Source organism: Nesoenas mayeri, assembly GCF_963082525.1.
Source record: "Nesoenas mayeri genome assembly, chromosome: 6".
In the NCBI taxonomy this organism is placed as follows: domain Eukaryota; kingdom Metazoa; phylum Chordata; class Aves; order Columbiformes; family Columbidae; genus Nesoenas; species Nesoenas mayeri.
This window is the reverse complement of record NC_137545.1, coordinates 16,811,074-16,832,829: the sequence shown is the minus strand read 5'-3', so window position 1 is coordinate 16,832,829 and position 21,756 is coordinate 16,811,074. Positions and strand designations below refer to the sequence as shown.

At 40.6% G+C, this 21,756-nt stretch overlaps 1 protein-coding gene across 2 annotated transcripts in view; it reads left to right on the top strand.

Moving 5' to 3' along the window:
- GLS (glutaminase) overlaps positions 1 to 21,709 on the top strand; it is a 58,706-nt gene extending 36,997 nt beyond the window's left edge. The window contains exons 15-18 of one of the 2 annotated variants that reach the window (XM_080346420.1): positions 17,197 to 17,258; positions 17,885 to 17,961; positions 18,126 to 18,189; positions 18,452 to 21,709. In XM_080346420.1, coding sequence (XP_080202546.1) covers positions 17,197 to 17,258; positions 17,885 to 17,961; positions 18,126 to 18,189; positions 18,452 to 18,608 — 360 coding nt within the window. In that variant the 3' untranslated portion in view covers positions 18,609 to 21,709. Of the gene's footprint in view, positions 1 to 468; positions 3,683 to 17,196; positions 17,259 to 17,884; positions 17,962 to 18,125; positions 18,190 to 18,451 lie in introns of those variants that run through there. The other variant, XM_080346421.1, reaches the window with a different exon arrangement.
- The last annotated feature ends 47 nt before the right edge of the window (positions 21,710 to 21,756 follow it).

Below are 21,756 nucleotides of genomic sequence, written 5' to 3'. Positions count from 1 at the left end.
TTTTTCACGGTGTTATCTCTGAGAGCACGTGACTTTGCTGAGAGTTGCACAGGCCCTGAATTCAGGCGTTACAGTGCTGCAGAGAAGTGCCTGTTCCTAAGGACGTGGTATATATTATATAGGCAATCTCTGAGAATGACCTGAATCCACTGCAGCTACATGGACAAAAGATGTGAGGGTTCTTCAGATAAGGAGAACCTCTTTGCTTTTACTCCCAATAATGTTTTAACTAGGGCATGAAGATTTCAGGAAAATATACACTAGAATGATCTTTAAAGTGCTTCTGTTTGCATGCATACGTCTGAAAAAATGCCCAATTTGCAATTTGAATCTTTTTATAACTGGAACAGAGAAAATAACAGTTTATGTGAAGAGGTGAAAACTTGAGTCTGTTAGCATTGACTGCAAGTATGGATTTTTTTTCCTTCAAATACACTAATAAATAACGTATGTTGCTTGAACAACTAGCATTCCTTTGGACCAATGGACTATGAGAATCTCCAGCAAGAACTTGCTTTAAAAGAAACAGTATGGAAAAAAGTGTCACCTGAATCAAACGAGGACATCTCCAGAACCGTAGTGTATAGAATTGAAGGTCGGGGAGAGCAAAACTAAACGAATGGGTTCTAGTTTCGTTAAATTCTTCATTTTAAAAACCCTCAAGCATCTCTAGTTTTAACTTCAATTTGAATATTGTTTGCCTGGTGTTTCATTTATATATACATTTTGTGTAAATTCTGTATGCTATACCAAAAAGACTGTCGAAGTTCAAGGTGGGGGTGGAAAAAGCACATGCAAAAAACTAAACCAAACCAAAAAAACACCAAAACTCGGAACTGTTAACTGACTTTTGTAGTTACTTAAAACACATTTGCTTAAAAAAAAAAAAAAGAAAAGGTAAATCTGAATGTTTTCAAAGATATACCAGTTTTGTGTATATCTGTTTATTTTTGTTTGTATCTGAGAATTTTAAGTAAATTAACTTTGGAGCAAAGCAAGAACTTAACAATGTGTCCTCTCATCAGGGTCAGCATGTAAAGACAGGAGAATTTTAATTAAAATATGAAGTAAAATAGTGTCAGCAAACTACAGCAAATTCATGAATCTCTAAATATTCGTGTATTGAGTCGAGATAGGTTCTGAGTTGTGTTATTACCATAGGCTTTTTTTTTTAATATGAGCTTTCAAATTCCTTTGAACAGAAAAGGATCCTTTGCATATGCCATGCTAATGGAGATTATATAAATATATATATAATTTTTTAACAAACCTCTAATGATTATTAATGATAACATTTAAATGAAAAGAGCAAAAATGGTTTGGGAGAATTGAGAGAAGGGGCACCAAAAATCCTGTCTGATCTGCAAGTTAACTAATGCAGCAGAAAGATTTCTTAGCAAAGTATTTGGAGTGTCTGCTGGAGCGGGTGGTGATGACTCAGAAGCCTGTCGGGCTCCACCCTGCAGAGGAATGTCAGCAAGCCTGGGTTTACAGTGGAAACCAACCAACTAGGAGCAGGAAATGTGTTCCGAGAAAAGCAGCTAGGTATATAGTATTAAAACTGTTTCCAACTGACTTATTTTTCAACCACTGATGCGTGTGCATGTTCATATGTGTCATCAGAGGTTTAATTTCCTTACAAAAGAGCAAATTTTTAAAAAAATCAGCATTAATTGCTGCTTTTAAAAATGAGAGTGAGTTTGCACCTCTGTCAGCTTGCTGAGAAACTGGATTTGCATTATTCTACAGGCAACTGCATCTCTTCATTTGCATAATTTGATAATTTGGAGTACCTAGTCGGGTGTAGCTTGAAAGGCCGTATGTAACCTTGGAATAAACTCAATAGGCAGTGCTGACAGAGGGCACAGACTTGCTAAATTCTTGACACTTGTAGCTATTAGACTTTTAACGATGCTAAAAATCTTAGAAAAATTATTACAGAGTTATCCCCGTTACAATTTTGCAGATAATTCGCTATATTGCGCTCCCAGTGCGCATTGTGCGGAGTCCTGGTTTATAAAACTGTGGAACGCATCTGCAAGTAATGATCAGTGATACTAACTTGTGGAGGATTTTAAGAGACAATGGGAGATAATTCCTAATAACATGTCCAGTCCTTCTCCCAGTCCTTCTCCCTCTTTAGTTTCTCTAAAACTTCTAAGTGCATTCCTAAGTGAATTTTTGCAAAAAGGGAGAGTCAGATTTTTCCTGCCCCTTTTTTTGACCCATCTGTTTGTTTGTTCAGGAAGGTGCATAAAGCAAACCAAATGTTCTCAGAGAAAGCAAGCTGTTCTTAATTACTCTCATTAGGTAGTGTTAGTTCTGCATAAACATTTGAATTAAGCTCTGACTAAACCCTGAATAATCATCTAGCAGGGTATTGTAAAAGGATGGGCTCCCTGTCTTTGAAGCCTAGGATAAATGTTTAAGCAAAACAATGCAGAACATTTTTCAGTGAATTTAAAGTCCTACTGGGATGAAGAGCTAAATCTGTGGTGCAGATGTTGTTAATAAATGTCAGTCACAAATTGCTGAATAATAGCTGTTTTAGAATCGTATCGCTGATGATAAGGTTAGCTTTGTCAGTGCATGTCTTGAAAATCAACTAAACTAAGTAAAGGCAAAGTCTTGAATTATAAAAATGTCTCACCTGTTTGAGGATTTTACAGTAAACTAGTAGTTACAGAGACAAAGCAAGTATTCAAATCCTGCAAAACTACATCTTTAGCTGAAATAGCTTCGATTGCAAGAGTAAACATAATGTGTCTTTGCTGCTAATGAAATGTATTTGCAGTGATGACATGTTGCTGGTTAAATTGCTGTTTTAATTAAAAAAGGAAAATGTATGTTGCAGGATTTGCTTGATCTAATTCAACACATTATTTTCTGATGCTTAGTACTATCTCAAGATAATTCTAAAAATATGGTTGAAGATGGAAAACTATTCCATCTGGGTTTCAATTTGAAAATAAAAATCTTTACTGTGTTTGTGTCACTTACATACCAAATTTATGGTAGAGGCAAGTCCTACCTGGGAAAGATAAGATTAAGGAAACTACTAGATCTTAACTATGCATAATAAGAATATTTAGGGTACAGCTTACACAGTCTTTACTTTAGATACGTATCTTACAGTTCTGTAATACGTGCTTTTGAAGCCTCTCAGAATTTAAGCCAACCTCTAGTTTGGAGGTGTCAGGAGGAGACTCCTTTGGACCAATTATTTTGTAACTTGCCTGCACCCACAGATTCTTGTTCTGGGGTGTCTGTGGAGGGCTCTGGTTCACAGAAGGCTGGGATTATAGTTAGGTCTGCCAGGAGGACTTACCCAAGCCTGCCTGAAGTCTGGTGAGCGGGGCTGAAATAACACGGTGATGGAGGCTAGTCGTTCAATGTCTGAAGTCTGCAACGGTTTTAGTGTTCACCTGTGCTACAGTAATAGCAATTCTTGATATTCAAGCATTTTAGCTGTTTGTTTTGTTTTTCTTTGTCAGCATCATTAACATTTCATTAGAAATGTAAATGCTTTTTAAAGGTTTATTTTAGCATTTGTGTTGTACTTTTATGGCTCAGTTGTTACCTGTCTCGTTTTCCATTTTTCATTTGCATTGTATGTTATTTATGTATCTTGATTTCCAGCATGCTTATTTTTGTATTGTTTAATAAATTTATTTTAAGCTGATTTTTATTGTATTTTTTTCTCTCAATAGAGAACAGATTTGTTCAAACAGTTTTGAGACTGAAGTGAGGTAGTGAGCACTCCATTCTAAAAAAGAGAGGTTGTTGAAAAGTAGATAGAATAAGCAGATTTGGTTAAACCAGTCATTAAAAGACCTTCCTGAGATTTCTTAAACATTTTGTGCAATAATCTAATTATTTTTCTCTTTGATCTGTTATCTTTGAAAGTTGAAAGCAAAAGTTGAAGTAGTGAAACTCTCTCTGTGGCTTTCCTAATAAAAATGTCACGGTGCAGCAGGATGTTAATGTCACCCTGTATTTGTGTGGTTTTGAAGATGCTGATTCAGTCACTTGGAAAATACGTGGTTAATGGTACCAGAGCCAGGGCAGTAACTGGTGATCCTGAGCATTATGAATTGAAAATATAGCTTGACCATAATTATTAATTTGGCTTTTCTGTAGATTGGTTTACAAATTGCAGTTACTTGTACTATGTTTTTAAAATTGGCTGTATGTTCCTTACACATAAAAAAATCCCATGTCAAAAGAGTTTATTCTCTTAAAGTCATAAAGATGGGGAAAGATAGAAGAGTAGTAGATAGAGAAAACCAGGGGAAATTTACTGTGGAATTGTTTTGGCTCTTATATTTTGGTTTTCATTGTGCATTTGTGTCAAAAGACCAGTGGGTGGGTAGATGAATAAAAAGGCAACAAGAGGGTGGGTGGGAGTGGGACAGAGTATGTTGGGTTTTATTTCACTTGGTCTTGATACATACATGTCATTGATGCACAGTAGTTAGCTGTGAGCAAAATAGTTAATTACAAGTTTCATAATTTATATAAAATGTTTTAGTATCCTGAACATTGTTTGTAGGGTTTTACTATTTTTTTCTAATTGTTTAAATATTTTTGTAGTTTTCTGATGGGAGTTCAGAAGCGGTGAAAGATGAATAGACTTTTTTCAGGAGAATTCTTACTGGGATGACTCAATACACGTAGTAATTTATCATCAGTGCAGAGTCTCTTTGTGGAATTTGAATGTCGCAAATGTCTATAGTAGTTGCATGGGTGGCAAGAGGCTTTAAATTAGGTAGAAATCTGACTGAAACTTAATTATGTCTTTTTAATTGTTTATCTTGTTTGTTCCATGCTGCTTGTACTGCATAGCAAACACAGGACTTAAGTAGTGTGTGTGATGAGAGACTTTTAAAGGATGGGTCACCCACAGCCCGTTTTCCTCCAGGAATTTATGTCTTGGTATTTTGGATAGTTTGTTGCAGTCTAAATTATTAAACTACCTACTTAGAATCAAGAATCAAGTAGCATTTGTTTTTTCTAGACAATATTGTGTACAAAATAGAAATTCCCTGTTTCTTTTTGGTTTTCGTGCAAGTAGAAGTTAGTTTTATTATTGGTGTCTAATACTGCTTTATGCAGACTTCTGGTATCACTTCAACACTTGGCGTTTTAAAGTTTTTGCAAGACTGAAGAGTAGCACAGCTCTGTACCTAGTTCAATGACTTCATGTAGTGGTTAATGTGAAACTGAAGTTTAAATAAAGCCCTACAATAGAGTTTAAGGCAAAAGTGTCTTAGTGACAATTTTTTTTTTGTACCACTTTAGGTAGTTTAAACAATTTCATTTAGGTAATGAAGCTGATGTGGGTGCATGACATAGAGTAAGGCAAATAGAGTTAACTTGGACCATGCAAATTTGTATGCACTGGGAGAATAATGGAGACAGGGTTGAAGGAAGTTAAGTAGCACTATTATTTTGTGAATTATTGGCATTTGTTCTCTTCCTGTTAGAGATCACCATATATTAATTTCATTATTATTTGGTCAGATGTGGAATAAAGGATGACTTTTTTGTTCTTCCCGTGTATTTGGACTTCTATTAGTCTGTTTGGCATTGTTATTTTTCAGTGAAACTGTTTGAATTTTATTTTTAGATGTTGAGTATTCTGAAAATTTGAAGTTATTGTTTTGATAATACAGTCAACAAATATCTGTTATTTTGTTTGGAAGGTTCTTTAATAGCTAAGTGCTATTGTTCATTAGGCTTTTCACGTGAGTTGCAAAACAGCCGGTACACACGATTTGAACTGTTTGTGAGTTATTACAGAATTCTTGTGCACACTGTTAATTGGGAATTTATCTTCCTACTGTATCTCTTCTTAAACCAGATCAATTTAGCTCTAATACTTCCATCATCAAGAATTTTTTCTTAACATCTCGTGGAAGTTGTCTCTTTCTGCAGCTGGTGGTGACTCCTGTTTTGTCACTGTCAGGTGGAAATTGTGTGGAAAGGTTCGGCTTTAGGGAGTCCTAGAAGTAGCGTAGGTAAAAAGGGCTTTTGATCAGCAATAACTAACATTTTCACCTCCTGATGTATTTTCCTACTGGATCCTAATTAATGTTTTTAACTAAATCGCTGATAAAAGGTGACTTAAGGGGTTTAAAACTCTGTATTCCCTTTACTTTTCTATTAAAGCATAACAGGCTCAATGCAAACATGGAAGCATGTTATTTGCTGAGGGACAGCGTGTTACTATTGGGACCCTTTGTCATCAGAGCACTTATCAAAACAGTGAACTGAGAACACAAGTGGCGTGATAGGAAGAGATAACATTGCTTGATTCCTGTTGATGTCAGTCACCCCTCCAGCTTTTCCCTTGAGGCTGGCAACTTTATTGTTTGCTCAGGAATTACTCATTCAATATCAGGCTTTTTTGGACTGGTAGACCTGTTTTTGGTTATTACGTGTAGCTGTATGGTAAGTGCACTTCACACTTCTTTTAAAGGACTTATCTTTTAAGCTTTTCCGACCTGTAATTGTTTCAAGACAACTAATTAAAATGTAATCTTGAGCTGAGAATAAATTGTTCTGATCATATATGTTTGAAAAAAATTTAGCCATGCCATTGCAAGAAAGGATTAAGAATGATGACTGAGGAAAAGGAGAAGCAGTTGTAGGAGAAGCTAAAACACCCAAGTACATTTTATCCCATGAATCAAAGGCTTGGGGAGAATAATATGGCTGTTGCCAGGGTTTGGAGAGAAAACTGTGGAGGTAGGGGCTAAGAGACATTCCCAGTGGAAGAACAACAGGTACTGAATAAATAGTCTAAAAAATAGAAGGTTTCTAGAAACTTGTTCCTAATAGTTTTGAAACTATTCTCCCAACAAAAGTAGAGCGCAAATTTCTGGTAAGATTTCACCTGTTCTGCTTTCAACCTGGAGGGTGCAGTCAGTCTCTTGCTTGTAAAGGTTCAGTAAATATCTCTTGAGAACATCCTCCTTTATTTTGGGAATAATTCAATTCCTGCTCTGAATCCTATAGTTAAGAGTAAACTATCATCCATATTTGCAAAGTACAGACAGCCTGGGATGCGGGAGCATTGCCCGCCTGTGTGGTTATCAGTCGCAGTCAACAGGTCCTTGAAAAGGCAGCAGACGTTCTTTTGTCCCTTCTGCTTCATACAGCGAGTGTCACTAAAGCACCCGTCAGCATTCCGCTTTGTTTGGATGGCTGTTGTTGATCCCACTATTTTGGTCCCAAATCTTGCAGTGTTTGTCATGTCTGTAGCCACTACTTCAAAAGCTCTTTCCGCCTGCCCCCCGCCACCGTGCATCCAGAGTCAACTGATCAGTGTTCATTCCTCTAGTTAAGATTTCTGTATATATTCTGTGCTTTTGCTGCAGAAGTGTGTGCAGGGTTTGCTCTATGGAAGGACTGAGCAGCAATATCAAACTCTGTATCATGAGATGATGAGGACCCTAAGATTCCTGCAGTAGTTTTCTGCGAGAGAAACTCGAGTTTCTCTTCCCAGTATTCTTACCTTTTGAAACCAATGTGATCATCCCCAAAACAATGGTTATGGGTTGAAAAAATTAATTATCATCTGTGAGTTGTTCAGGGATGTCTGTGGCAGAACAGTATTGGATGTGTCTGTCCTAGTACCTCTTCCTTAATATTGGGCACTGTAGTTGTGTATAAGGGAACCTTGAGGCCTTTTTGCAGTTGTCTTCCATCCAGAGAAGTTTCTGTTCCTGGGATCTTATCATCTTAGGCTGATGCAGTTGATGACTCTGAATCTTGAGCTTTGACTTGTCTGTTCTTTTTTCCTGTGTTCCTCTTGAACCAGCTCATCCTTAAATGTGATTTTATCTGCTACAAAGGGAAGGACACAAATGATAGTGTGCTGTTGCTCCCACTTTCCCATTTTTTGTGCTGAGAACACCCTGCCTCTAATGGGGCTACAGGCAAGGAGAAATGGCCCCATCCACGCATCCTGGACGTTCTTATGATGCTACGTACTCTTTTCTAGATAAAAATAGAGTTTGAATGTCCTGGTTTGGGGGAGTATGCAAGGATCCACCTAAACTTTGGTGTGACCCACTGCTTCACCTCTGGAGCTCTAGTTCTAGAGTGGATGTTGGTGAAGGGACTGATTCTTCTGCCTCCCTTGGGGCAGGCAGTGGTGGGAGTCGCCAATCATGGCTGCTCGCAACAGCCTCGGCTCTCCCAGGGGGTTTGCACATCTTGGGAGTGCAATAGGTGGTCATGGTCTTGCTGAAAGAATCACAGTTACTGGAGGTAAGTAGATGTTTCACTTAAATCTAGCAAACGTTTTGTTTAATTATTGAACTCTGAACTAATTTTAATTAAATAGTCTTATCTCTAATGTAAACAGAATCAGTTTACTGATACTTTAGAACTAATCAATAGCCAGAAAAGTAAATAATAAGTCAGTGCAAATTCACAGTGTGTGTTGTTGTGGAATAAGGTCTCTGCTTTCGCAGCCTGCCGTCCTCGAGGACAGCCAACCAGTGCCGTTGTCACTGTCTTCCAGGTGCTAAAGCAAAACCAAACATAGTATAATATGAAATAGACTGTTACTTAGGAACTTGTGAAGTATATTGCCAATATATAGCATTTTAAGTTTCTTTTACAAGATGATAAATCTCATTTAAAAATTAGAGGCAGTGAATTTCAGTATTCTCTGAGCATGCAGAGGCAGAATTAGTTGCAGAATTGAGCTCAGTCCAATCTGTGACTCGTGCTTTTCCTCCATATGTGTTGAAAGATTATTTTTAACTCCTTAAAGAGCTTGCACCTCCTGCCTGTTACTATTTAAGACAAATTAGCCTTTTCCCAGGTACTGAGATGTTTTGAGCATCACCAGTGAGACAGACTCTTCCCAGAACTGTGTGTCCCCTTGATGATCATCTTATGAGTGAGAGGTTGGGATTGCAAGACGAGAATTCTGGTTTATTCTGTCTTTCGTAGCTGCAAATTGAGAAGAAAAGGTAACCCTCTGCTCCCAATTACCGCTCCAGTGTTCTTGTTAGACTTTCAAAATTTTACGCAAAATAGTATAACAGCAGAGAAGATGGACAAACAGTTACGGTATTGTGCTAGCTTGTAGCAAGTATCATTTTTAGATGCTTTCAAATACCTAGGTTATTTTAAAGTATTCTGATGAAAAAATGACTTTGGAGATGGGCAAAGAAAATTAGCTTACTGTAAATGTAATATTGCTACTACAATTATTTGCAGTTTCAGGTAGGCATACTCTAGTACTTTAAACCTTTTGACACATCTCTAGAAGGTTTGAATCTGAAGGAAATATGAATGGTTAAAATCCATTGAAACTTGATGAGTAGAGAGAGAGAAAAAAACCAATTTATGCTCAGCATTCACCTACAGGAAGGCTCCTCCTTTACTGACTTTAGCCTATACATTATCCAGTAAAGGCAATTGACATTTGTTCTCCAGCTAAAGGAAGGGGTTTGCAATTTGTTTTGTCTTGGTGTCAAGAGGAATCTTCAATGTATATATTCCCTCTAATTAAATGTTTTTTTTCTATTCAGCTACCTGCACAGCTCCTGTGGCAGGTGCTAAGATTGAGCTACCAGCACAAGCTTGTTCGTGCATTAGCACTTTTGAGACTGAACTGCACCCAGTCAAAACTCTTTTGCTCTGTTGTCAGACTTTTAAAGGGACACTTTTAGGACCATAGAATTGTGTCAGATATCCACCTGCCAACTTTAAAATGTATGAAGTCAGAGGAAGAAACGGCCAGCTTTATTCTCAAAGGTCAGATTTGGATTTGAAACCATTTGAAAAGTTTAAGTGCAAAAAGAGGATATTTCAAAGTGTACTAACATTTTGACCAGCTTGATATACAATTAGAGGGGGAGAAAAGGCTGAGAAGCTGCTCTGTGAACCTGGGTAGCTAACTGGCTTGCCTGAGGTTTTTACAGCTATAGGAGTACAGCAGCTTTAAAGCTGGTTTGGGTATGAATATGTGAAAATACAGCCCCTGTGGCTGCAGTCTCAACGTAGCTCCTGGGAGAAACAGCTTGTGCTGTTTACACAAATGGTGTTTGAACAGGACTGCCGATAACTGTACAGCAGTTACCGAGGTATAAATAAGTGTTTTCTGAGTCTGTTTTCGACCAGCAGCACAAGTTACGTGAATAATTGCTGTGCAAGCGGCGTTTCCAGTTAATTCCACCAGGGAGACTCCAAAAATAAACTTAGTGGTAGCAGCTTTGAAAGATACTCTTGTAGCTTTGGCTCCAGAAATAAATGCTGCTCCACAGTTCGTAAAAACTGAGGGAGCTGGATATTGTCCTCTGTCCTGGGCTGTGGAAAGGAGCTTGCACCATCTAGAGGAAAAGAAACCATGGCTGGTGCATGGACTAAAAGGACAAAAATCTTACTGGCTGTCTTAGTTTCAAAACACAGAGGGTAAATATTTGCAAATTCCAAAGTTATTTTTGCACTTTTTTCACATTGCATTAGGAAACAAGGATCAGTAGTGCAGAAAATAGGCTGAAGAGGTGGAGGGGAAAAAAACCTGAAGAAGAAATGAAAGCTTTATGGACCTGTCAGCCTTGTTTGTATTCTCAAATATAGCTGTATGTCATTAAAGTAAGTGTATGCATTAATTTATTCACACATCCTCTGTTTATTTCCCTAGAAAATACAGCTCACCTTCACATCAAGGAGTGGTGTTTTAAAATACAGCTGTGGCTGTCTCTTTTAGACTGGAACAGTGACTGTGTTTTCCCCCAGCACTACCCTTCTCAGCAGACTGTGGACAGCAGATTTCAGTTTATTGCAAATTAATTGTAAATACAAAATGGTCAAGTTTTAATAAGTGGTCCTGTGTTAGTGTCTGAGCATACAGACACCTGGGTTCCTCACTGAGACTCATCCCTGATGTATTTTTATCCTTCTAGCGACTACTTGCATTTTTGGTTTCATTTTGAAGTTGAGGCTTCAAAATTCATTTTGAGCAGGTGTGTGTTTGTTTTTTTTAAATTTTATTTTGAAATGTTATACGCAGGGAGGAAGTTATCTATAGGCTACCTCTCAGCATAGTTGAATTACGAGTTCAGTGTGTAGAAACTGGATGGCTAAATGTTTAATTTCTGCTCTGGTTTGTCTTTTTTTTGTTTCAACAATTGTCGTCTTCCGGGAATTGTTTTCCATTGATTAAATAAGCATCTAAAATACTGGAGTTTTTCTGGGGAGCTGGAGGATTGATTGCTTTTTGCTACATGTTCTCATCAGGGGGATCAGCTTTGGGAAAAGTAGTACAGCAGCATTAATATAAAGTTGAATTCCTGTTGGTTTGGGAGCTTTAATGACTTTGTGCTGTCGCTCTTGGCTCAGGTGAACTCTTTGCTCTTGCCTCGCCTGTGGTTATGTGGCCATTTGTGAAGGTCGGGAGAACAGGAAGGCTTTACACTCGCCTGTCTCTTCCCAGCATGAAATGCTAATCCTGGTTTGCTAGACAAACGCTCACCTTAGACAGCTTTACAGTCTATTTTTTGCATTTGGGAGTTAATCCAGCGCTGAGCTGGATTAGCGGTGCCGTGGCAGAGCTTGGTGTGGGATGGAGAGGTGTGCGGGGTCCCTGGGTGGTGGGTCAGCGTGACCCAGCTGCCGTGCAGGGTGGGAGAGAAATTACTGCCAGCATGCGCAGTTTTGGGATAATATCTGTCAGACTTTTTGTATAAAAAAGAAGATCAAGCTGTGTCATCCTCAGTTGTTGGTGCAGGTGTCGAAAGAGGACAGCCAAGGTATCACAGAATCGTGGAATGCTAGGTTGGAAGGGAGCACAAGGGTCATCTATTCAAACCTTTCTTGGCAAAATCTCAGCTGAACCTTAACATGTCCCATGTTGCGGAATCTACCACTTCCCTGGGGAGATTATTACAATGGCTGCTTCTTTTTCCCTCTTGTATCTAATCAGAATCTCCCCAGGAGTAACTTGTACCTGTTGCCCCTCGTCTCTTCCATGGGACTCCTAGCAAAAAAGGGAGTCTCCATCTTCTTTGTTCAGGTACAGTAAAGTTCTTGAGAAACAATATGGATTCAAACTACCTTCCCCCACTACAATTTTTTGAATGTCTTTTTGAGAGGCTTTGTGGCATTGTACCTAAATATCATGTAAAGAGCGTTGGAAAGATGAGGGGGGTTTGTCTGTTTATCCTTTTTTGTGTTGCCTCTAGCAGGACCATTTTGAATTATTGGGCTTGACTGTGTTCCTCAGCCACCTGCAGAAACAGTGAAGTTGGGAGCAATGTATTTTTAGACTGTAAATTTTGTGATGTTTTCGACCTAGTGGGTGGGGAGTGTGCTCAGGAAGCAGGACACAGTAGGAAATTAAAATCCACATTCAGTGACCTTTTTAGCTAAGAGCTTCTCATGGAATTAATCCAGCTCTGAGCTAAATTAATTTTTTTTCTGAAGGATTTGTTTCCTTTGCGTGCACAGCTGTCTGGCTTTTCTCTCCTGACCCAAGCAGAGGACAGAGCAGGGACTCATCCTGCTGTGCCGGAGTCATTGCAGCGGTAGTGGAGCAGGATAAGTTTTTAGAATCATCATAGAATGTCCTCACTTGGGAGGGACCCACAAGGATCATCAAGTCCAACTCCTGTCCCTGCATATGACAACCCCACAGTTCACACCATTTGTCTGAGGACATTTTCCAGTCTCTTCTTGAACATTGTCAGGCTTGGGGCCGGGACACCTCCCTGGGGAGTCTGTTCAGTGCTCCAGCACCCTCTGGGGGAAGAACCTTTTCCTAGTGTCCAACCTCAGCCTCCCCTGGCACATCTTTCTGCCATTCCCTTGGGATTGGTCACTAAAGAATAGAGTTCAGCGCCTGCCCCACCTCATCCCCTTGTGAGGAAGCTGTAACCACAATGAGGTCTTCTCTTAGTCTCCTTTTCTCCAGGATGAACAAACCAAGTGACTTTAGCTGCTGCTCCTACAACTTCCCCTCCAAACCCTTCACCAACTCCATAGCCCTCTTCTGGACACTCTCCAGCAGCTTTATATCTTTTTTATCCTGTGTTACCCAGCCCTGCACACAGCGCTGCAGGTGAGGCCGCACCAGAGCAGAGCAGAGCGGGACAATCCCCTCCCTGCCCGGCTGGCAACGCTGTGCTGGATGCATCCAGGACACGGTTGTCCCTCTTGGCTGCCAGGGACACTGATGGCTCGTGTTCAACTTGCCGATGACCAGAACCCCCAGATCCTTCTCCACAGAGCTGCTTTCCAGCCTCTTATCCCCCAGTCTGTATGTGCAGCCAGGGTTGCCACATCCCAGGTGCAAAATCCAGCACTTGCTCTTGTTGAACTTCATGCAGTTGGTGATTGCCCAGCTGTCCAATTTGTCTGGGTCCCTCTGCAGGGCCTCTCTCCCCTCAAGGGTGTTGACAGCTCCCCCCAGTTTTGTGTAATGGCCAAACTTGCTGAGCAATCCCTCAAGTCCTGAGTCCAAGTCATTTATGAAGACACTGAAGAGTGCTGGCCCTAAGATGGATCCCTGGAGAACCCCACTGGTGACTGATCACCAGCCCGACATAGCCCTTTACTAGAACGCTTTGAGCCCGTCCTGTCGGCCAGTTGCTCACCCACTGCCCTGTGTGTTTACCCAGCTGTGTGCTGGACATCTTGTCCAGGAGAATACTGTGAGAAACAGTATCAAAGGCTTTGCTGAAATCCAAAAAGATCATGTTAACAGGCTTTCCTTGGTCAGCTAGGTGGGTGACCTTGTCATAGGACGAAATAAAGTTTGTTAAGCAGGACTTTACCCTCATGAACCTGTCCTGGCTGGGGCCAATGACTGCGTTGTTGTTCAGATGTGTTTAATTAACTCCCAGAACAATCTTTTTGCACCAGTCTATGTTGAGAGGAGTGATTCTCATCTCAGTCTCGTACGGGGATTCTCTATTGACTGAGACTGTTCAAATGAGTCTTCTCATGTGGGCTGGATTGGGTGTGCAGCTCAAAGAGAAGAGGAAGGCTGTTAACAAAGACAATTTTGATACAAATACTCTGTAAAGGCTGTTCACATGTACCATTGAAGCACTTTAGATCAATTAGACATGTTACAATTTCACCTGTAACTTCACCATATTAATACTGAAACTAAACATTTTATAAACAGTTTTAAATTTTTTTTTTTCTTGAATTCGCTTTTTATGTCCAGCTTTGCTTATGGTTGCCTTTCGAGCAGTTTTATTTCATACCTTACAAAATGTGTTAATTTTTGGCCTGGACTGTGCTGCTGACAGACGAGGGTGAAGTTACAGAGTTGGGGTGTGTTTTGTTGCCAGCAGATCCAACCTAATTCTTCCATACAATCGCTGAAGTCTCAGTTGACATGGGGGCACGTAGCCCTAGGGGGTTATTTTAGCTCTGATGGCTGCACTTGGTCTGCTTTTTCCAGCTTCAGTTCATTCCTGACCAGTTCTGGATAATTATTCTGTGAATAATTGCCCTGCTAAATTTGTTTTTCTCCTACTTTTTGTATCCCGTTACCTTCACTGTTGTACAGAGAGCATTCATATTTCCTCTCAAATTTCCTTCTTATCTAAACAAACAGGATTTTTTTGTGTGTGGACTTGTATTTCTTTTTGGTTTGAGCTGTCAATAAGTTTTTGGTTTTTTTTTTTTAATAATAATGTGACCTTGGATTTTGTTATTTATTTTAAGAAAGGAGCAGCTTTAACCTCTCCCAGATTGCCGAGACATGGCCTAAGATTGTGTTAGAAAGCGTCAGGAATCTCCAAATTACATTTTGTCACACCATTAATGAAAATGACTTCTTAGCAAAATGTGCGGCTGAATCCAGAGGGAATCTGAGCCCTACCTGCATTTGGAAAGTTATTTTTTATGTAAAGATGAAATGCATGTTATTTGTATTTTATTATTTCAATACACATTTACATTTCCCAGAAACATGCAGAAGCCTGGCCAAAACAATCAGTTACCTCTGAAATGTTTTTTATTAAAGACAGAATGCCCTTTGCTCATCCTACATTTGGAAAAGGGGAGAGTATTTGGCACCTCCAGGACCCAAAATGCCTGAGTGTGGCCAGCCTGTTCTGCTGGCAGGGATTATCAATTTTAATTCCCCTTTCACGCCCGTGTTTAAATACAGCCTGCAGCCCAGTGTCTGTAAAAGATGCACGTTATTTTAGCAAGTTTTAGCATTTTGGTGTGACTGTGCTGTTTTCTGTTGGAAGCCAAATGGGAGCGTTTGGGCGTTTGCTGCTCGGGGCGGTGCGGGCGATGCCAGCCCCGCGGCAGCTCCGACTTTCCCTCAAAAACGAGGAGACACGACATCCCCAGGGGTGCTCGTGACGGCTTCTCCCCTGGTCTGGTCTGTAGGTGCTGTGCTGGGCAAAAAGCAAGAGAAGAGGCTGTAGGGGTGGGTGAGCTCGGCCAGGGACGGCCAGCTCTGCCACCAGAGCAAAGCCCACGCTCACCTGCTGTACGATTCTTGGGCACACCTGCCCCCTTCTCTTTTTTTTTAATCTTTTCAGAAGCTTTAAACAAAAACTCCATTGTTGTGGGTCCCTTCCAACTCAGGACATTCTATGATTCTGTCAAAAAAACCTTCATGGGGGGAACAGAATGACTTCAGGCCGGTGTGAGGAGCCCTGGGGCCCAGGCTGTGAGGCCAGGCAGGTTTGGAGGCAGTCTAGGGGACACTGTGGTGTCCCATCACAAGTGGTGATGGGGACCTGCAGGTCCCTCTGACACTTGCTGGGCAAAGCTCTGAAGGCTGATGGGCCTTGTGGTGCAAACGGGCAAGGAGCTGCGGGAGTTTGTGGGTGCTGGAGGAAGGAGAGCAGCTCTGGTTCTGTCCTGGCCCTGGCAGCCTGTTTCAGTCTCTCTTTGCGTCAGCACATATTTGAGGTGTAAAAAAATAACAAGCAGTTCCACTGCTTTATGGAATCACAGAACAGTTTGGGTTGGAAAGGACCTCCAGAGCTTATCCAGTGCCACCCCTGCCATGAGCAGGGACATCTTCACCCAGACCAGGTTGCTCAGAGCCCCGTCCAGCCTGGCCTGGGATGTCTCCAGGGATGGGGCATCAACACCTCTCTGGGCAACCTGGGCCAGGGTTTCACCACTCTCAGTGTAAAACATTTCTTCCTCGTGTCTCACTTACTTTGTTTTGTAAGAGTCACAGATGTTGGCTCGTCTGGGGCCCTGTGAAAATATGCCAGTGTTTTTGCAGAAATCTGTGGGAGACTTGCTTGTGGGTGGTGATTTTCTGCGTGTGTTTGTTTCTCCTTGTTGTGGAAGGTCAATGCAGCAGCAGTTTTCTCCTTTATCTCTGTTACTTGGCTGGTGGCAGCAACAAAGCTTTGTAGGCTCAAAAAAACCACACCAGCATTTGGAAAGTTTACTGGAAAATGCTGTGAAATGGTGCCTAGAAGTGGCTGTATTAGTTTCTGACAGAAGCTGAGGTGGGATGCTTGAAACCATCTGTCTTGTCATTTGTAGCCAGGTTGCGTTAAAAATGTGCATGGGACAAAGTTGGTAGCCTAACAGTGCGGTTTCTTGTTCGTTAATCCAGCTGAGAAAAGCACTGCTTGTCTGAGACTTGCCTTCTGTTCTTGGATCTAAAAAGATCTTGTTTTTGTCTGCCTTGAAGCCTTGCTTTTCTTGTAGTGGTTCGTTATGTGACAGAATTGCTAAAATGGTGTATTTGAAGAAAGTCGCTCTATTAGATGTATGCTGTAAAAAAACAAAACCAAAGCAAAACAAACCAAAAAATTGTTACTTTTCCAGAATGAGTTTGTCGTACAAGGTGTTAATGGTTTATGCAAATGGATGCTGTCTTTGTAATTCAAAACTCTGTATCATTGAGCAATCGAAGAGAGAAATATGGTTTGTCCAGACAGCAAAGCTCTTTTTTGTTTTTACGACAGTAGAATAGAAGTGCACATTTTATGATTCTTTAACTGACTTCAACTTAGGAAAGTCAGACATATTATGCAAGAACTGGCAGTGAAGCAAGCTGGAATGCATTCGTCCAGTGTTTGTACAGCAAAATATGGCCAGAGAGGGAAATAAAACTAACAGGTTCACAAGCGCTGGACTGACTGGCCGTGCTGAGCTTTTCTGGGTTTTCCATTTGTTTTCTTCTCGAGGAAAGAAGCTGAATAAACTGGCCTTCATCTCTCTCTGTAGGTGAAGTCTGTGATAAATCTGCTGTTTGCTGCCTACACGGGGGATGTGTCTGCACTCCGGAGGTAAATAGGGGTGCGGGTTTGGGAGGAGGAATGCTGCTTGTTGGATATCTAATGCTGTTGTTTATTATGAATATGCAGCGTGTCCTTGTTGGGGACATCCGAGCTGCACTGGAGATTCAATAAGGTTGCACAAAAACTCAACCAAACAAAAAACTCCAGACTTTACCATCAAAAAGCTACCCTCACACTGTCCTAAAATCCCATCGTTTTCCTGTTCTTTGGATTGTTCTGAAACAAATTTCCAGGATTTTTAGACTTGGGAGTTCTTCCTGGCACAGATTTACTTTGCCTTATATGACTTTGCTTATCCCTCTTATATTTTAAAATCAGATACGGTGACTCTTACAAACCCTGCAAAGACATTTTTATTCTATTTTTCCTTCTAACTTCTAGAGATCAGAAAGAAAATTAAGCCCCTACCTTAATTTTAGAGCCAAAGTAATAAGGGCTGCTTTCGTTATAACTGAATGGGCTCTTGATGCTGTTTATATCCTCTTGCAGCAGATGTTTCATCATTTTAGCGTAGGGGTATCGTTCCATGCTGGTTTTGTAACTTGCTTTAATTATGTAAGGCCTCTTTGTGGCGTGTTTTTTATTTATTTTATTTTATTTTATTTTTTGGTTAGATTTGCTTTGTCAGGAATGGATATGGAACAACGAGACTATGACTCACGAACAGCCCTGCATGTAGCAGCTGCAGAAGGTGATGTCTCCTCACATGTGCTTTGCTCTCTCTTAATGGAATGTGGTCACTTTTCTTTATAGTATTTTCACTATATATATGCATACCTGCTTTTCAAAATGTTGTATGTCTATATGCATATTTATAAATAAATATGTATGCTCACAATCCTGCTTTTCTTACAGGACATGTGGACGTTGTTAAATTTCTGCTGGAAGCGTGCAAAGTGAATCCTTTCCCCAAAGACAGGTGAGTGGTTTTGTTGCCTGTTTGGAACTCTTAACAGGTTCCCTACCAAAGGAGAGTGGGATGCCTGTAATAAAAAGTGGTGACCCATTAAAACAATTATTTAAAAAGTTTTGTTCTGCTTAGGAAGCGTTTTTAGTTACTGAACTTGGTGTAGTCTGTGTGTTGAATTATTAGCACGGTCTATCAAGAACTAGATTTTTTGGGTAGTTTTTGGCTCTGTACTTAGGTGCTGATCTTAGAAATACTCTGCTCCTTCTTGTAGGTGGAATAACACTCCTATGGATGAAGCTTTACATTTTGGACACCACGATGTGTTTAAAATTCTTCAAGAATATCAGGTCCAGTACACGCCATCAGAGGATTCCAACAACGGGAAGGAGAACCGGACGGTTCATAAAAATCTAGATGGCTTACTATAATCATCCTCAGCTAGATCCTAAGAATCAAATCACTTACCTATTTAATTGTGGTATGCATAAGTAATGAAGAGCGTGTGTGTTTCTATCTGATAGTGATATATATTTTACAGAAGTCTCTGTTACTTCAGTGTTATGTTACAGGAGTTTCTATACGCACAGGACAAATCCAATCTCTCTCAAAAGAAACAAAACCAACGAAGAATCTCCCTCCATAATGTGAGCAATATTACCTCATGCTGCATATAATTGATGTATAAAAATATTTAGCTGTCGTTGGCTTTACTGTGCACTACTTAATTTATTTTTGTGTTCTATGTGAACTCTAGTCCGTGGTCAGGAATTTTTCTGCTCAGTTTTTGTTTCTATAACCCTCTGTTTCCAGTTTGGCTGGGATGAGCCAGAGGATTGTTGGGCATGAGTGTCAGTGAGGTTTTCCAAAAGCTGAGGGTGCTGATGTAGATGTAGGCTGGGTGTGTTAAGTAAGGATCTGCACTTATCTTTGGGAAAAAATAGAATAAAACTTCCACACAACCTTGTTTACATAATATAAATATCCACAGAGTATATAGGTGACAGTTGTCAATGGTCTGGGCTTGTTCTTAGAAATAGTCTTGTCAGGGACTCTGTTTTAAGGTTTGTTTGACCAAATGGCACTGGGGAATGTGATTTGTCATTTCAAACTGTGTTTAGTGGGGTGTGGGCTTTTGTTGTTGTGTTTCTTTCAGTTCTTTTTGTCTCACCTCCCTCCTCTCCGTGTTCAGCTGCTAAAGCATTTCCCCGTGGCTGGAGCGAGCGGGTGCTTCGCAGCCGTGTTCCCGCAGGCGTTCTTGCACTACAGCCTCGACAAGCCGCAAAACCCCCTTCTGGGCTCACGGGTCGTCTTGTTGGCGGGTCGCACTGGGAACCAGGGAGGGGAACGGAATTAAGTGAAAGGCAAAGTACTAAACCAAATATTACTTGTAAATCTGACTTAATTCAGGCTTGTGATAAGGAACACGGCTGCAGTGAGAACAGCTTTAAGGAGCATAGAGCCAATCAGAGCATGAGCAGGGCAGGAGATAAGCCAAATTTTGGGGGTATGTTCCCTCCTTGCACTACTGTCAACCAGGGAGCAGGATGTGGCGTCGGTGGGATGGGTCCTGCTGGCGTCGAGTGGGAGTTTGGCAACAGGAGCACAAGCAGGCGATGCCTTTTGTGGCAAACGGCGGCGTTTCTGGTGCTGCCGCTGCAGCCCCGGTGAGGGGAGTATTGGTGCCGGTAGTCATTGTTGGCAGAAGGACGACGTTCTGGTGGTTCCCTGTCCCACACGCAATCGCTTCTGCTGGTGCTGTGGCATCAAACCTCAAAAGTGAGCAGTTAAGACTTGGATATTCACAGAACGCCACAGGGTTTTGGGCACAGCAAGAATTGTAGCACAAGATTTTTAGGCAAGGGTTGTATAGCACGTGGAAAAGGAGACTGAGCTTGAGAATTTCGTATATGGCTATTTTTATTCTAGCACATAGTGTATGAGTCATTAGTAGCTCTCAAAATTCAAATTGTTTTGTTTAGGCACCAAAATCCTCCAGAAATAATGTCCTAATTCTTTCTCGGATGGCTCAAGCACTTTATAAAGATGATCTGAACCACATTATCCCACTTTTGCAAATGAGTCCACTAGGGCACAGAGAGAGGTGACGTCTCCGGGGTGACCCAGCAGATCAGTGTCATTGAGAATAAACCGTCTTGGGCTCTGGCTCTTCACTGAGCCCTGTCGGTCACTGAGGAGCACAAGGTCTCTGCTGCACCTTGAACTCATTTCCAACCTATTTCCTCTGGCACCAGATTTGTCAACTTCAGCACAGAGGAATGTGAGCAGAGGGAACTCCAGTTCAGTGTTCTCTATCTCAGTGCTCATCCGACTGCTTCTGTATTTTATTTTTTTTTCCTATTAAAATGTATCCTTTGGCTTCTCAGAAAATCACCTGATTTAACTTGATTTAATTGAAATTTTCATTGTTCATACTGGCATTTTTAAAATATAGGTATATTATATAATACACATATATACAAAAATAAACCAAAAGGAGTCATTTTAACTGAGTTAGCATTAAAGATCATGGCTGTCCCTAAACTTAATGCTTTCCCAAATCATACTGGGTGCTTTTAGCTTCAGTGCATTTCTGCTGGTTAGTTTTAGTGTTTTCTCATTGTGAGAAGATGCTTTATTTTGTAATGTCCAATTTGGCAATGCAGCTATTTAGACATGGCGTTATTTATAAATATAAATATATGCAGTACATTGGGTTGGCTGTTGATCATTCATGACACTGACATGTAGATTTTTGCCGTAAACAGCTTTTTGGTTTTCTTATCAACTGCTCCAAAGAGGATTCCCCCGCTCCTTTGTTTTTACGTCATACATGTTTCTTCTGTACCACAACCTACAAATCGTTACGCTAACTTAATGCTTTGTACTCAGAAATATTGTGATAGTCTTAGCATTAATTAGCCTCTCTTTGTGAACAAAATGTATTGTATCATATTTTTTTTGCTTCGGAGCTGGGCTGTCGGTGATGACACTTGCTGGCGGTGTAATTCTGGTCACGGTAATGGGGCTGATCTGGACTTTTAGGTTCTGTCTTGTGGGGAACAGACAGTGATGAATGTATTTCTAGCAGTTTCCCATGATGAATCTAAACTTGAGCTGTACTGGTTCTGAAAATGAAAGTTATTTATTTTAAGAAATGAAATCCAGATAGCATTGCTTTTTACAGCATAATAAATGGAAATACCAAGGTGGTGGTGGTGGTGTGATTCATTGGTTATCGATGTGATTCCTGTGGAAAGAAGCTTTTGGTCATGGGGCAGGCTGGCCAGGAAAACCTGCTGTGGTCACTTCCCTTGTGCAAAGCTCACAGGAAACCACAATGAGTTTATCTGCCTGAACTTGGTTTTTTTAAATATTTTTTTTTAAACCTGTGCTTCCGTATCTTTTCACTGGTTGCTTTCCGTTAATGCTGGGGTTCTTAAATTGAGCGCCCTCAACAGCTCTAGCTTTCTCTTGCCGTCTCTTCTCTCCTGCTACCCTTCATCTCCCCAACAGTTTCTTTGCTTTTATTATTCTGGCCCTATAGTTAATAAGTAGTTAACAAGTGTGAGACAAGGG